This window comes from Megalops cyprinoides, chromosome 10 (genome assembly GCF_013368585.1).
Source record: "Megalops cyprinoides isolate fMegCyp1 chromosome 10, fMegCyp1.pri, whole genome shotgun sequence".
Classification (NCBI taxonomy): Eukaryota; Metazoa; Chordata; class Actinopteri; order Elopiformes; family Megalopidae; genus Megalops; species Megalops cyprinoides.
The window spans coordinates 17851450-17866245 of record NC_050592.1 but is presented as its reverse complement, the minus strand read 5'-3'; the positions used below and the strand labels follow the sequence as shown (position 1 = coordinate 17866245).

The window sequence follows — 14796 nt, the reverse complement described above, 5'->3', positions numbered from 1 at the left end:
TCCTGTCTGGCACTGCTCAGACCAGGTCCAGAGAAAGGGGGTGTTGCGGGGGGGGGGGGGTTGGGGGGGGGGGGGGGTTGATGTGTGAGTGGGAACAGCTTTGATGGAGTTAAAGGATCAAACACGAAAGTAACGAGGACAAAAGAAAAACATTCCAGCTTCTCATCTGCCAACCTGATGAAGCTGAGCATTGTGTGATACATGGAAAAGGCTGAGAAAAATGAGAGAAAAAAGAGAGAGCAAGAGAGAAAAAGAGAGACATTCTTGGCCCAAAATAGCCTGTTCAGTGCTAATAATTTGTACTTCACACAAACCAGATGCGAGGCTGTAACCACAGACATTGGCTGGCCAAGACCAGCATCCTGGCCCCTTCACCCACTGTCTTCCGTCTTTTAGGCTCTGGGGTCACGCACTCTGCCAGGTCATAAAGCATTGCCTGCTTTATCATTACACGCAAAGTCGTCAGGACCCTGCCATGGCCCAGATGTGGCTCGGTCATAGGGGTCTCCCTCTGCGAGCAAGGCTGGCTTTGATGCTGGCTTCGGTAACCCCCCTTGGCTGACAGTCCATAGTGTGCCACTTTTTCATTTGCTGCTGTTTTAACACTCGCTCCACAATTAGCTGAATGCCATATATGCAGGTGTTTTGGAAACAAGAGCATGGTCAGTCCCAGTCATGTGAAGTCTCCGCCCATTCACCACTTACTCCACCCTACTGCAGGTACTTGTAAAAAGAGTCTTGCTCTTCTCTTTGGACAACAACAACTTGCTTCTGACAGGCTTCCCTGTCACCGTTCCCTGACCCCATAATAATCCTGCAAACTCTGCTGGCCTAATGCTTTCCCTTGCCTGCCCTCTCCACTGCATTCCATTAAAAACTTGTGTGCAGGCATACTGCTTGTTTCATCACATGCTTCCTAAACAAGCAGTATAGTTGTAGTATACTTGGCTTCTGGTGCCTGGTCAGATTGCACAAGTTAACTTCTGGTAGGGCTTAAATAGTGTTATATTCACACTCACTGGTCTGGGAGTGTTGTTAGCCTGGACTGACACTGTTACTCATTTAACTTGAATTAATACACTTAGGTTCTGATGTGCTGGAAGTCACTCTGGATAAGACCGCCTGCTAAATGCATGTAATGTAATGAAAAGTAACATAATGTAAATACTGTAGGTCTCAACTCTTATTTATCCTTAGCACCACTGCCTGCTCCCTCTGCTAAATACCTCCTGACTTCCATCAGTTCCTCCTCTGTGCTAAGCCCTCATCCATTTTAATCTCTTTTCTCTCACTGGTGGAAAGATCTGACTTCCACGATGAGTACTGTGGCCTGCTCACTGCTAACTCTCTGGTCACCCAGAGGTTAATGTCTGGTCAGCAGTTTCTATGGACTCTTAACGTTCTGAGTGTAGGTTTCTGCAGTGTGCTGATAAACTGCTCCTTTGGCCTGGTGGTGGCCAGTTTGTTTGACCACCACCCCCCTACCCTGTGACCTGGAATGCCTTGAGCCATGGATGGGAACTCTTGAGAACAGAGAAGCTTGTTAACGACACAAAGCCAGGTTCAGGACCATTATCGGTTTGAAGGAAAGTTCTCCGCCTCCCCTATTTGTAGCTCACCAGCAGCTACTGGCGCATAGTAGTCAACAGGCTTGTAAAGAGCAATAAAAGCTGTAGGTAGGCCACTGCATGGCTGCACTCCCAGTCACACGCGTCACATTTATACCTGCTTCCTCTTACTTCATTTCATTCTAAGGGCTGCCATAGATCTAGTACATGTTCCTGTTCCTTTTCAACTGTCAACATTTGGGTTTGTATAGCCTGCCAAAAAATCATTGTTACACTGTATTATTAAATGCTCTGACATTATAGTTATCACCATAATTATAGCCACAACATCATCAATATCATCAAAGTACAAATATACTGTAGATTCAATTCTAGTCACTGTTTATGTTAGGTCTGTACAGTGTTGTACCTTCGGTTTCTCCTCTATTATAAGACTTCAGGGACCATGCAGTGGATTTTTATTACTCTTTAGCACAGATGTGTTTCTGTGAGAACAAACGACTGTGAGACTCACCATACTGTCTACAGTCTCAATGGGGATAAATAACCTTGCCTGCTCTGTACCCAATTTCCTGTGTCCATGGCGACCCCATGTTTTGTTCCGGGTGAACGGCTGGTCGCTAGGAGCCCACCGCTCCCTGACGCTGAGAGCTCATTAAATTAGTGGTAAAGGAGTCTCTGCAAGCAATCTGCATTGAGGCTTGATTCATGACTGCACACAGACGGCCCAAAGCCTGGGCAAAGTTTGCGTCCAATATGGTGATTTACAAACCCTTTTGTCATGACTTGTTTTCTTTGGCTGTCGGTAGTCATTGTGTTGTTTGTGTAAAAACATGCCCAATTGCCAGATAACAATTTGTTATTACAAATCAACCCCTCGAGTTGGAATTGTCCTGGAAAGACCATCCGTCTGGATGATAACCTGATTCTTTTACCTTTTTTGTCTGGTTTCATGTATGGTTAACTTTGGTGATGAACTATGAAGGAAAAAGATGTGCAGCCAGACCTGAGCTACTGAGATGTTGACTGATAACACACAGAGGGGACAATCAATCAATAGGAACCTTTCAGTCCAGCAGCTTACTCATAGTTACAGGTGAAGCCACGAAGGAGTAAACAACTCTGACAGTGTATCCCTGACATGTCTTTCAGCTCAGGGAAGCTCACAGCTTTGACATCTCTCCATGAATAAAACACGAGATGCAGCTCTCTAACATGCACGACACTGTATGATTCTATCTGAAAAGTGATGGCAGTGAAGAGTAATAGGGAATAGCTAAAAATCAGCCATATTAAGTTTAAATTACACCCTGAAAGGACTCCCCTGGTGGACTTAGCTAATTTTATTAAATATGAAGCTTCTGCACATAAAGCAGTCTGGGTTGTAGGGTTTTTTTAATAGTAAGCTGGTCTTTTGTCTTGATTCCAGAGAACAGCGACGCTCCGCTGACAGCCTCCTGTCTGTCTGCGTCCATGTTTTCCACAGTGGGCTCCCTCTTAATGACAAAACCACCTGCGCCCCTCACACCTGTCCACGACTTCATCATTTCAGCCGGCCAGATTTTACTGGGCTTCTTGAAGGGGAAATGTTTCACTTTTAGGAGTTTTTTTTTCTTTGAGAGGGAGGAAGAGGGGGATGGGGGCGGGGTTTCCAGACTGTGTGTGAAGGGGAGGGGGGGTCCCTACATTTTTCCCTCTAAGGAAAAGCCTGTGTTTCCAAGACAGGTTTTAAATCAATCAGCTGTGGAGAGTTCAGCCATTTAACACACACACGCACACACACACACACATACGTGCGCACACACACACACACACAGCTAATGAGGCAGATGGCATAATGGTGTATAATTCCAAAATAATGAAAAACTGCTTAGAAAATACAGACTTTAAAGTACAAAATATAATATACAATGCTTCAAAATAATACCCTATTTTTTGCTAATTATGCACCTTTTCTCACTAACAAACAAACTACCTGCCAATCACACAAGGCTACTGGGTAATATTCATATTAGGTGTGTGGAAGATTTCACTTCTGGTCTACTCCTGGCCTCTCTGTCAACACCAGATGCCCCCCTTCCTCCCAGCTGTCTCCAAAAATAAAGGTCTACACTTTCCCTGTGCGGGACGTCCTGCCAAACCACAGGGACCAGCATCTCATCTCAGCACAGCCAGGAATACAGCTGCCACGGAGACAATCTGTACTCATGGAACAATCATCAGCAAAGTGCCGGGGAGCCAGCTATACTAAAAACTGCATGTGAGCGTGTATGCGTGTGTGAGTATGCACGCACGCGCATATGAGTGTGTGTGTATGACAGTGCGTGTATGTGTGTGTGTGTGTGTGTGTGTGTGTGTGCATGTCAGTGTGTGTTTGTGTGTATGAGAGAGAGTCTGTGTGTGTGTGTGTGTGTGCGTGTGTACAGGTACATGCATGAATATATGTGCATAACCATGGTCACATGGTGGAGCTTTAGTGTTCCCTCAGTACATTGTGTCAAAAAGTTCTTACCTGAAAGATCTGCTTGAGAGAAAACAGGGCTCTCCTCAGCTCTCGCCCATTGGAGTTGTACAGTTTTTCTGCAAGGAGAGAAAATATCAGGTCAGTTTGCAGTCATGTGTAGAATTTTTACATCTCAATCAAACCCAAGAGGTGACAGGGCATCGCAAAAGATTCAGGAGTACTGTCACCAGCAGGTACACACAGGTTGTGCAAAGGGGATGAAAAGCACAAAACAGTCCCCATACTGGCTCATAGGGACCTTCAAGCACCATTTCAGTTATATCAGGACCTTTTTGTAGGAATACACCAATAAACACTGCGACCAGGCTGTTATTACGTTCCCTTACGTCCTCTGCATTGTAAGTAACAACAATGCATTGTGGATGAAAGTCTTTTTGCGATATCAGAGGTGCATCACCACGGAGAGGGGAAACTGCAGTGTTTCACCACACCACATGTGGAGTGAAGTGATGCCTACAGCCTAGAGGTGCTGACACATGCTCTACGGTACATTTCAAACGAGGACAGCAGTGAAATGTAGCCCACCGCTGTAAACTCATCACAATGCCTGATCCTCCACCAACCGAACCTGATACTAAACTGCAACACCTGTCTAGTGCGCGCGCGCACACACACACACACACACACACAAAAAAAAACACACAAGCTCTCAAGTCACACAAATGCATGGCTCTGAACAGGTATCTCTTGCTAATGAAGCTATTATACCTCTGGGCCTCACCCAGTAACATGGAGGGGGACACACTGGAGGGAGTTACCTTTCTCTCATCTTAGTAAATGTCTGCTGTAGTATGTCCTTTCAGCGATGCCTTAGACAATTGAGCACACAAGAAACTATTTATTTCACTCAGCTTTTACAGGTAAGATTGCAAACTGTGTAATTTCAAAGGCAGGAAAGAAAAGTGATGATGCTTACATTTATACAATAAGAGCAGACATGATATGTTCCATACTGTCGGAATAATTTAAAGCCTTATTGATTTGAACAACACTTACATGAATGTGTGTGGGTGTGTTGGGCTGTGATCGATATGAGCTGACCAGACAGCCCTGAGGAAGTCACAAAGACTCAGAATGACTCTGCTTCACCATCCTCTGCACCACCTTGCTGTATTTCCTCCTTCCTGCCAGTGTGTGGCAGTGTTGAGCAACTGCCGCATCAGGACAGGAGCCTCTGGGAGCATGTCTGACTCAGCAGTTGCACTTGATCTGTGAACAGCGCAGCACGATGAGCTACTAGACTCCCACTCTGTTTCTCTAGCCCATCTGCACTCCCTTCCCTCTGTTCCTCTCTGCATTTCATGCCTACACACAAGACCTCTGAATAAGACCTTAATGACCTTTCCCACTTAAAGTGCTAAAACTCTCTGTCAACCCCTGAGGTCACGATGGCTCTCTTTTGCTCCCACATCGCGCCAAAACAAGGATGGCCCCATCTGACCCCCCTCTCCCCACTGTCACAGACACCAGTGGGGCTGTCATAGACGTTTGCAGAGCTTTCAGTAACACCTTGTCCCTCGATGGCCTGCCTTCTGTCCTGCTGCTTAGCTGCCAAACAACAGAGCTCATTAACATTCCAAAGCTGCCCTGATCGCTGTGGCCGAGAGTGACTCTGATAATCATTAATTTCGGACTATCTGTGTGTATGTGGGTGTGTGTGTTCGAGTGTGTGTGTGTGTGTGTGTGTGCATACATGTGTGTATGTGTGCATGTGTGTATGTGTGTGTTTGTTTGCTTATGTGTGTACACAAGCAAACACATCTGTGCTTGCTGCACTTGTAAGGAGAGGGGGGGTAGATGGACTCTCTACTCTCTGATGTATCCACACACCTTTCACTTCTGAAGCTCTGCACTTTCCTAAATCAAAGCCAGTTGTGCTCAAACAGCGAGTCAAGCGAGGAATAAATTTGTTCCAGAGAAAGTGTGTATATATATATATATATATATATATATATATATATATATATATATGTGTGTGTGTGTGTGTGTGTGTGTGTGTGTGTGTTTGTGTGTGAATGTCTGTGTGCATGATTATGGTTGTAAGTGTGTATGTGTGCACATTTGCATTATGCATGCATGTGCTTCTGTGGTTGTGTGTGTTTGTGCATGCATGTGTCTGTGCATGGACTAGCATGTGTGTGCACGTGTGTGTGTATGTGTGTGTGTGTGTGTGTGTGTGTGTGTCTGTGTCAATGTGTGTTATAGTGAGTGTGTGCATGTGAACACGAACATCGAGGAAGTGGAATTCACACAAAAGCCTCTATTTCATTCCCCCCCCCCCCTGCAGAATAATAAATCCCTCACAGCTGAAGCGGCTGAGAGAGACTGCGTTTGCCAGCAGTGTGGGCAGAGATGGGAATTCTTCCGCCCCGGATCGCCGGACTGTCTGCTACACGGACGGAGTGGGGCCTGAAGGACACTCTCTCACACTAAACACACATGTCTGTCCTCACTTCATTCCAGCCAGCGGCTACTTCATTCTCCCCCTTCTGAAATAACGTCTGTGCAGAGGAAACTTTACTCTCATATTGGGATTTTGGATCTTAATTGGGCCTACACTGGGGTTCGCCAATGGACAAAGTGTACCAAATTGTATACATATAAAATAAAAATAGAGCTTGGACTGAAAGAAAAGGGAGAACGCTCGACTGAATCAAAACTCAATCAGCTTTGAAGCCAAGTTTGAGCAGAATAAAACTGCCAGAAACAAAAGGAAAAAAAAAACTGCATCCATTTGGCTGGAGACAGCAAATTATTTACCCACAAGCTCCAGCCAAAACCTAGCTGGAACTCTGAGGCTGAGCAGAGGGTGAGCAGTACAGCGACAGCATTAGATCACTGCAAATACTGAATGCTACAAATACTGTGCTACAAAGAGCGACAACACACAAGCGCAAACAACAGCTTTCACACAAGACCGCATCTCGCAGTCTTAATTCCCTGGGGATTACTAGAACATGGTGCTGTGCTTGGGTTGCAGGTGGCGTAAATTTACTTAAAGGTTAGCCAGAGAGAGGATGCTGCCCTTTGAGAATGAATGTGTGCGTTGCTCCACAACAACTGTGAAGTATACTGTCGGAAAAAAGGGAGCTCAGGTTTGGAGTCCCAACTACTGCATGTCAGGCTGGGAAAATGGCCAAAGTCCTGTGACCATCATTTTTACACACACTTTCAGACACAGGCACACCCGAACACATGCAAAGAGGCTTTTGTATAAATTTCTCTTCCTCCATGTTCACCTCTTCATTCACATTTACACCCACACACTCACACACATGCACTGTCATACACATACACACTCACATGCGCAAGCGCACACACACACACACACACACACACACCACACACACACACACAAAGTGTGGGAACATCTCTTGAGTAAGAGAAATTAAAAAAAGAACCAATAAATGTATTACATTAGCTTGGATACATTTTTGGGGTCAGCATAAGCCTTCAGTTTTCACTTGTGCACAGCTGGTTCAACTAAACAGTGTGATCACAGATGGTTGGAATTTTTGGAGATGCTGTTGAGATACCTCTGGGATAGAACAAAGTGTGAGGCAGAAAAAACAGTCATAACCAGGCCTTAAAAGTGCAAGTAGCATGTATAACCTTGACTCAGGGCATGAAACAGACAGACAAATAAAACAGTAAGTGCATATCTGTCCATAAACTGGTACATCTGAACTCCTCACACAACGCTGCTTGCCCGTCTGAAAGAATTATGCAGCAGCCAACAGGAAAGTCAATATCACAAAACCAGATCATTTGATCCAGGAAGCTGTTGTATCTCTGTCAAGCAGACTACAATGACAAGCAATGTCTACAGATGAGGTCTTACATCGCACAGTCCTTTGACAGGTGACACAGAGAATGCCATCCACCCTTTCTGAGTGGTTAGTGCACAATCCTTATGATTTGCTGGCTTTACATTCACCCACTGTGTAAAGACATAAATCTGCTAATAAAAAAACTCTGGTGCAGAAGAAACATTTACAGCAAATTCTTCACATTATTGCCCTGATGAACAACTCATTGGTTCATGGGAAAGGCAGTACCAAGAGATATGGTATTAAAAGAGACATCAACACCCTTTGAACAAAAAACAAAGACTTACACGCATTAGTTTAAAGCCCATTTGTTTACCTTTCAGTAAAGAAGGTATTTTCCCACCAATACCAATATGTAAAAATACAGCTACCCCTGTTGAATAACACTGCGGCTGTTGTACAGAACAATCTCTTTCAGGAGACACTAAGAACATAACACACTTCATCAAGCTCTAGGTCTAGGTCCTGGTTTGATTCATATTGTGGCTCAAAAAGTGAAACAAGAAAGACGCACATTCACTAAACTCATGTCAGTCCAACCTATCTGTTTTTTTTTTTAAATGAAGATTGACTGGTTTGATATGGACTGTCCTTTTTTTGGCCAGAGTGTATGCAATAGTTAGCCTTCAATTTAGTTTGCTTTTTAATTTTGAGTATGCATATACATGTTTGCATTGTCATCATTATGTCCCAATTATACTAGCATTATAAGTGCTACCTGTAAAAAAACACACCTATCAGAGAACACACTTGGGTCCCTGTCAGGATACACAATTAATTGCCTGTACAAATACGTAATGAGTGAAAATGTATAGATGAGCCATAAAGAAATAGCTGAAATGAACTTCATTGGTGTGCAATGTCATACAGAAATGAACATAAACATGCAGCGTCCAATCCCAGTTCCCATACAGCTAAATAAATATTTATAAACAAAACAACTTATAGCACGATCTCCATGGGAAAGCATTTTTTTGAGTTTTGAATGTCGGTATATCTTGATAAGATTCTAATATTAGCACAAAATAAACTTTGCTCCCATTTTGCATTTCAACGCTTACATTCAAAACGCACAGGGCAAATATGAAAAATGGTCCAATAGTTATGTAAGAGTAGTTACTCCTTTTTTTAAAGCCATTTTACATGTTGGAAATAAAGTCTTGGGCACATATTTTAAAGAATAATCCTCAGCGTGACATGCGCCAATTACAAAGTGAGGGAAATTAATATCTCACCAGTCTCTAACCATACTGAGCCCACGTTCCCATCATGCCCCTCTTCCAGGGGAGCGTTGTGGCAGGGAGCCCAGAGGTGATCTCTGCCAGGTAATCATAAGATTCCGGCCCAGTGCCAGACGCTGGCTCCCCCCAGCCCCCACCCCCCCGCTCCGGCCGTGCCATTGATGAGTCGGCATGGAGGGGAGGAGGAATACTGTGGCAGGAGGAAAAGCTGTCCTGAATCAGCAGCTCGTTATAGCAGGATATTCAAGGCTCAGTGGATTAGCTACTGACCAGGCCTCACTGCTGCCGACGCGAGTATCAGTTTGGGCCTTTTGAGCAGCTGATCTCTCCCATCAATGAGAGCGACAACAGACAGAGCAGAGGCATTAGAAAAAGAAATACAGAGAGGAGGACACAGGGCCACTTCTTCACTTCTGAAATTAGGTCAAAATATGATGTAAGAAAAGAGAATTTATAATGCTTACTTAAAGTAATTGGTAAAATTTAAGGTCACATTAGTTACATTGACTGTGCCCCCTCCCTCTCTAATCTGGGCTACGACCTCAGTGTTGATTCCTCTGCACGCTCTGACCAACTGCAAAGCGATCGCCGCTGTTTTCGCTAGCGTCACTTCAAAGCTTGCCCCTGCAAGAGTAGCCATCTGCATCTGCACCGCAGTGCGCTGAAATAGCTCCGCGTTCGTTTTAAATGCCGTTTACACAATGAGCCTCAGCTCCTCTAACCTGGGCCCGGAGCGTCGGCCGCAATAAAACTGTCAGAGAGTTATTCCTACCGACCACAAAATGAAGCACATCTGTTGAAACAGACAGCTCTTCCCCTGCCCGCGTCCACACACCGGCAGGCCTCACTGAGAGGCCTAGTTCTAATGAGGAATATTTCGCCTCAGATTAGTTCCATACCAGCTGGCGCGGATAAGTGCCCACAGTGCGTTGCCCTTTTTGCCTCTTGGTATTAGGGAGTGGAAAAAAAAATGGAAAAAAGAAGGAGATGAGAAAGGGGAGAAAGGGAAGATAGGCTTGCAAGAGAAAGAGGAGAGAACAGTGTCATTCTCGGCTCAGATGGCATTCTGCTCAAACTTGAGACGAAAAGGAGATGTCACACTCAACAAACTCCTACATTTATCATGTTGCTCTGTGGACTGACCAAACCTCAGGCAAGCAGGCATGATGTGCCTCAGTGATTGTGTAATCAGATTTTCACAATGTCACTCGTGTGCGTGTGCGTGGCCAAGAAGACCTGTGAATTCTAAGAGACACAAATCAATAATAAATAAGCAGAGACTAGGAGCTATGAGCGGGGAGCTAAATGGCTTTCATCTGTCACCTATAGCCATATCTAACTTTTATTATATGAATGAAAATTCTCTGATTGTACGATTAGGCCTGATTAGGTTCCTACAGTCTTCTAAGCTGGTGTGACACTTCCCTAGGTCTGCACTTACAGTGAACTAACACTGCTCTTAGAGCACCCTATGCTGCTCTCAGAGTGCCTTCACTCTGCTCTCACAGTGCCTTACATCTTACACTGCATTCACTCTGCTCTTGGCGTGCCCTATGCTGCTCTCATAGTGCACTCTGTCTGCTTTTACAGTGTCTTCACTCGGCTTTCACAGTGCACTCACTCCCAGATGATTATGTACAGAGGGGGCCATGGATCCACCCAGGTGTAGAAGTGCTGAGCCCAGGGGAACAGGCCCTACTGCGGGGATCCTAGGACACACCCAGGGGGGACTCTTGAATGCCAGCCCAGAGAGTGGGATAATCCCATCTTTCGCCATGGTCAGATCCAGAGGAAGGGGGGTGGGGGGTGGGGTAACATTCAGAGCATCTAGGTCACCAGACAGCCAGGGAGCTAAGGGCAATTTGTGTGTGGTGTTCCTGTGTGTGTGAAAGGTCAGCCACAGCACATGAATTAAACTTCATTGTTGGGATTATGCAGAGTCCTGTTGGGTTTGTTTGTGTGGGTAAAAAAGACAGAGAAAGAGCTAAAGTGTGTGTGTGTGTGTACGAGAGAGAGAGAGAGAGAGAGAGAGAGAGAGAGAGAGAGAGGGAGATAAAGGAACAGAGAGTGAGAGACTGTAAGAGTGCAGCTGAGGGCATCGCTGCCCAGATGGAATTTTGTCCTTGTCAATCAACGCCTGGGTCTTAAGACTGTACAGGCCTTCCACCCAGGAGTGTGTGCGATGGAAAAAATGAGAGCAGAAAATTCCAGAAAAAGTCTGTCCACAGCTAGAAAGCCAGAGATTTCAGTGGTGCATCATCCTCTCATGCATCACACTGCATTTTCTCTACTGTTACCGAAAGTTTAATTTTATCTCCTACTGTATGTACCTTCATCCGGCAGTCCTGATAATTATAGTAGTAAAAATGATGACCTGTGATATGTATGCGTGCTACCCATAGCCCTCACCATGGGCACTGACCCAGGAATAGCGCTGTGGAATCTCCTTGGCAGGAGATCGATTCTCACCCCAGGGACAGATACCACAGAGACTCAACAGGGGCTGCAAGGCTCTGTGCTCTTCCTGCGCACTCAGCATACAATACTCTTCCACTGTGTGTCTCTCGCACACGGCACCCATGCAAATACACACACACGCACCCATATGCACAGGTACACACACAAACACAAATACAGACGCATGCACACACACAAATACACACACATGCACACATAGGCATGCACAGGCCTTCACAAAGACACATACAGACACATACAGACAAACACACACACACATACACACAGTTTCTCGCAGATTCATTTCACACTAAAATTAATTACGCTCAAGCAGATTATTACCTATATGCAGATTTCCACCCATCCACAGAGAAATTCATTAGGGTTGGATTCACTCTTATGTTGTTCATTCACAGATAAGACAGACCTTTGTAAATGATACCTCCAGATATGAAGGGAATGCTTTACTGTATATTGTGTCATCCTTTCTGCTGGTAACTGCGCAGTCCGTAGCTTTTCTCGTTCATTGTTTCCACACTGAGATCCCACAAAACAATCTGAGCAACTTCCATCAGTCGGGTCACGCACGCCTCCCCTCCCACACCCACACACTTGTGCATCTTCCAGATAAAACAATAAAAAAGAAAAGGATGACTAACACTCTTCAGGCGTTCCATACGATGCAGAAGTGCTGTAACACATAAACTGGATCCTGAGACCACTCAAGAAAACCACAAAGACCCCACTGCGCTGAGTGATCCCCAGCAAAGACTGCCATAAATTACACTGTGTTTGCTTTCAGGAGTGGAGTCTTCAGACAAGAGGACGGGGGAGAGAGCGAGTTTATTGAAGTAAAATAAGACCAAAGTTTCAATCAAATTCAGCCCTTATGTTTAAGCATCATCCATGGTATTTATGTGTTAACATATATGCTGCGTCTTATTGCCTCTGTTTGTATGTATATGTGTGTGTGCGCGCACACGCACGTTTGTGTATATGCCTTTTTTATTGAATGTAACCCTGCATGTGATGTACTGTATATGTTTTCTTTTACTTTACATAGCTGTACTTACATTTAATGTTGGTCATTATTGCTTTGGCAATGCTTTGTTTGTCCTGCCAAGTACAAATAAAATTGAACTGAACTGGGAGACGGACACTGAGAGGCAAAGAGAGAGACATACACAGACACACAGACACACACACACACGTATGCACGCAGAAACACGTAGCACACAATGGCATGCAAATACCATTGTAGACACTTAAACATAAGGGCTGGGTTTGATTGAAACTTTGGTCTTATTTTACTTTAAGGTCTTATGTAGCACACACAATGCTTTTGTTACTGTCATATAAAACTACATGAAAGCATTTGTGATATTTCATAAACCTCTCATGCAGGCCTATAATACAGTAAGATGCCCTAAAGGAAAGTGCTGCATTACTAAAACACTGAGCCCCATTAGACTTAGTTTCATAATGCCAGCTAAAGTTTTAGAGAATGGGGTGCCTTGAAAAGTGAAAAATAATTTTGAAAACAGATGGCCCTTAAGTTGACACAGCAAAGCAATATATGACCTTGACATGACAGTGAAACAGTCATACCACTCCATGATGCTCAAACAAATGATGACCACAGAATGTTTAATTCTATGACCTGAACCCAAACATGCTACATACACCCACAGAATGTGTGTGCAAGTTTTCTTAATGGTGCAGGGGCTTTGGAGCGCTGTATGTGAGAGCACGCTACCATAGTTCATCACCCCTTCCACTGCTCGCTGCAAAATAAACTCCTCTCCTCTGAAGCTGCTGTGTCAAATTATGACCTTTCTTTTTCCTGGCGACCACACTGTTTAGGGACGGCCGCTCCGAGCGTCTCCAATGGGCTGCCGGGGCTGAATTTAGCACTCTCCCCGTGGGATTGGCCATGGTTCAGGGCAGATCAGGCCTGCGGAGCCTCTCGGAGGTGAGTGCGGTCAGCCTTGGTGGACGAGGCCTGCCAGCAGCATCTGGGAGGAGTGGCGCTGGCACGGCCTTCGCAAACACAAACCCCAGCGTGGCAAAAGACTAAAACTCGCTCTCCCGTCTTTCTTCTCCCTGCTTCCTGCCGTTTTTATGATGAGTCATCTGGTTTCCTGCGTCCAGTGTCCTTCTCCGCTGTCACGGAAAACGCACTGCACAACAACACCTCCTCTCTCACCCTCCCTCCCTCCCTGCCTCCTCTCCGGGTGAATCCTGTTCCTGCTTTCTGGAGAGTAAAACAGGAGTAATTAGGGAGTGGGACCTCCCAAAGTGAGCGCAGCCTCGTAACGTGCCTCTTTTGTAGACCCCGGAGTTTCCTCGCTTTCATCTTTCTTCCCCCTCAACAAAAACACTTGGCAAGCAGTGGGTCAATAAAATTCGATTAATGCAGTCAGGTGGAAGCCATTAAGCAGAAATTCAGGTAACAATGAGATCACTCCAAATTAGTCATGGTTTAAAGCATGAACACAAAAGACAAACTACAATATTTTGTACTCGATTAAGAGCTCAAGGGGTCAGTTTTCCAGTGCATGCAAGAAGGCGTGTGTGCATAAGCGAGTGCATGTTTATGCATATGTGCGTGACCATGTATGTGTGTGTTAGTGCGTGCATGTGTGTGTATGCACAAGTACACATTTGAGTGTATGTATACATACTTTAATTAATTTGTTCCTGCCACTCTTTATGGAATTTCTTTGGATGGGTCCCGAACATTGATGGGAGACAGATGGCGGGTGCATGACAGAAGCGGTTTTGATTAGGGAGCCCCAGCCGTGGCCACACAGGCAGCCGGTCATCACAGGGAACAGACTTTACCCAGAAGGCCTCAGAGTCCCTGCACTTCCTGTCTCGGGCCATTGCATGCAGCATCTGGATCACGTCACTGTCCCGAACCTTTTTGGACACGATTCTGAGAACACGGCAAAACTCACAAATTATCACGTTTTTTTTTTTTTTTTTTTTTTTCATGAAGAGTAAACCTGTACACTCCCTGTGGTAATTTATGAATCTTGTGACATAATTACACCATTTGGTATCAACTTTATCAGCTTGGTATATATCACGAACACTTCCTTTTTCTGTAGTTGTGGCCTAATGCATGTTAAACTATGATTTGTGCTTGTGCCTCTTTCGCTAGCACAGAATAT

General features: G+C 45.0%; 1 protein-coding gene across 1 annotated transcript in view; it reads right to left on the bottom strand.

Moving 5' to 3' along the window:
* Positions 1-14796, bottom strand: part of fhod3b (formin homology 2 domain containing 3b) — a 179264-nt gene that overhangs the window by 79581 nt on the left and 84887 nt on the right. The window contains exon 4 of the mRNA XM_036538550.1: positions 4081-4148. Within this exon, the coding sequence (XP_036394443.1) occupies positions 4081-4148 (68 nt within the window). The remainder of the gene's footprint in view (positions 1-4080; positions 4149-14796) is intronic.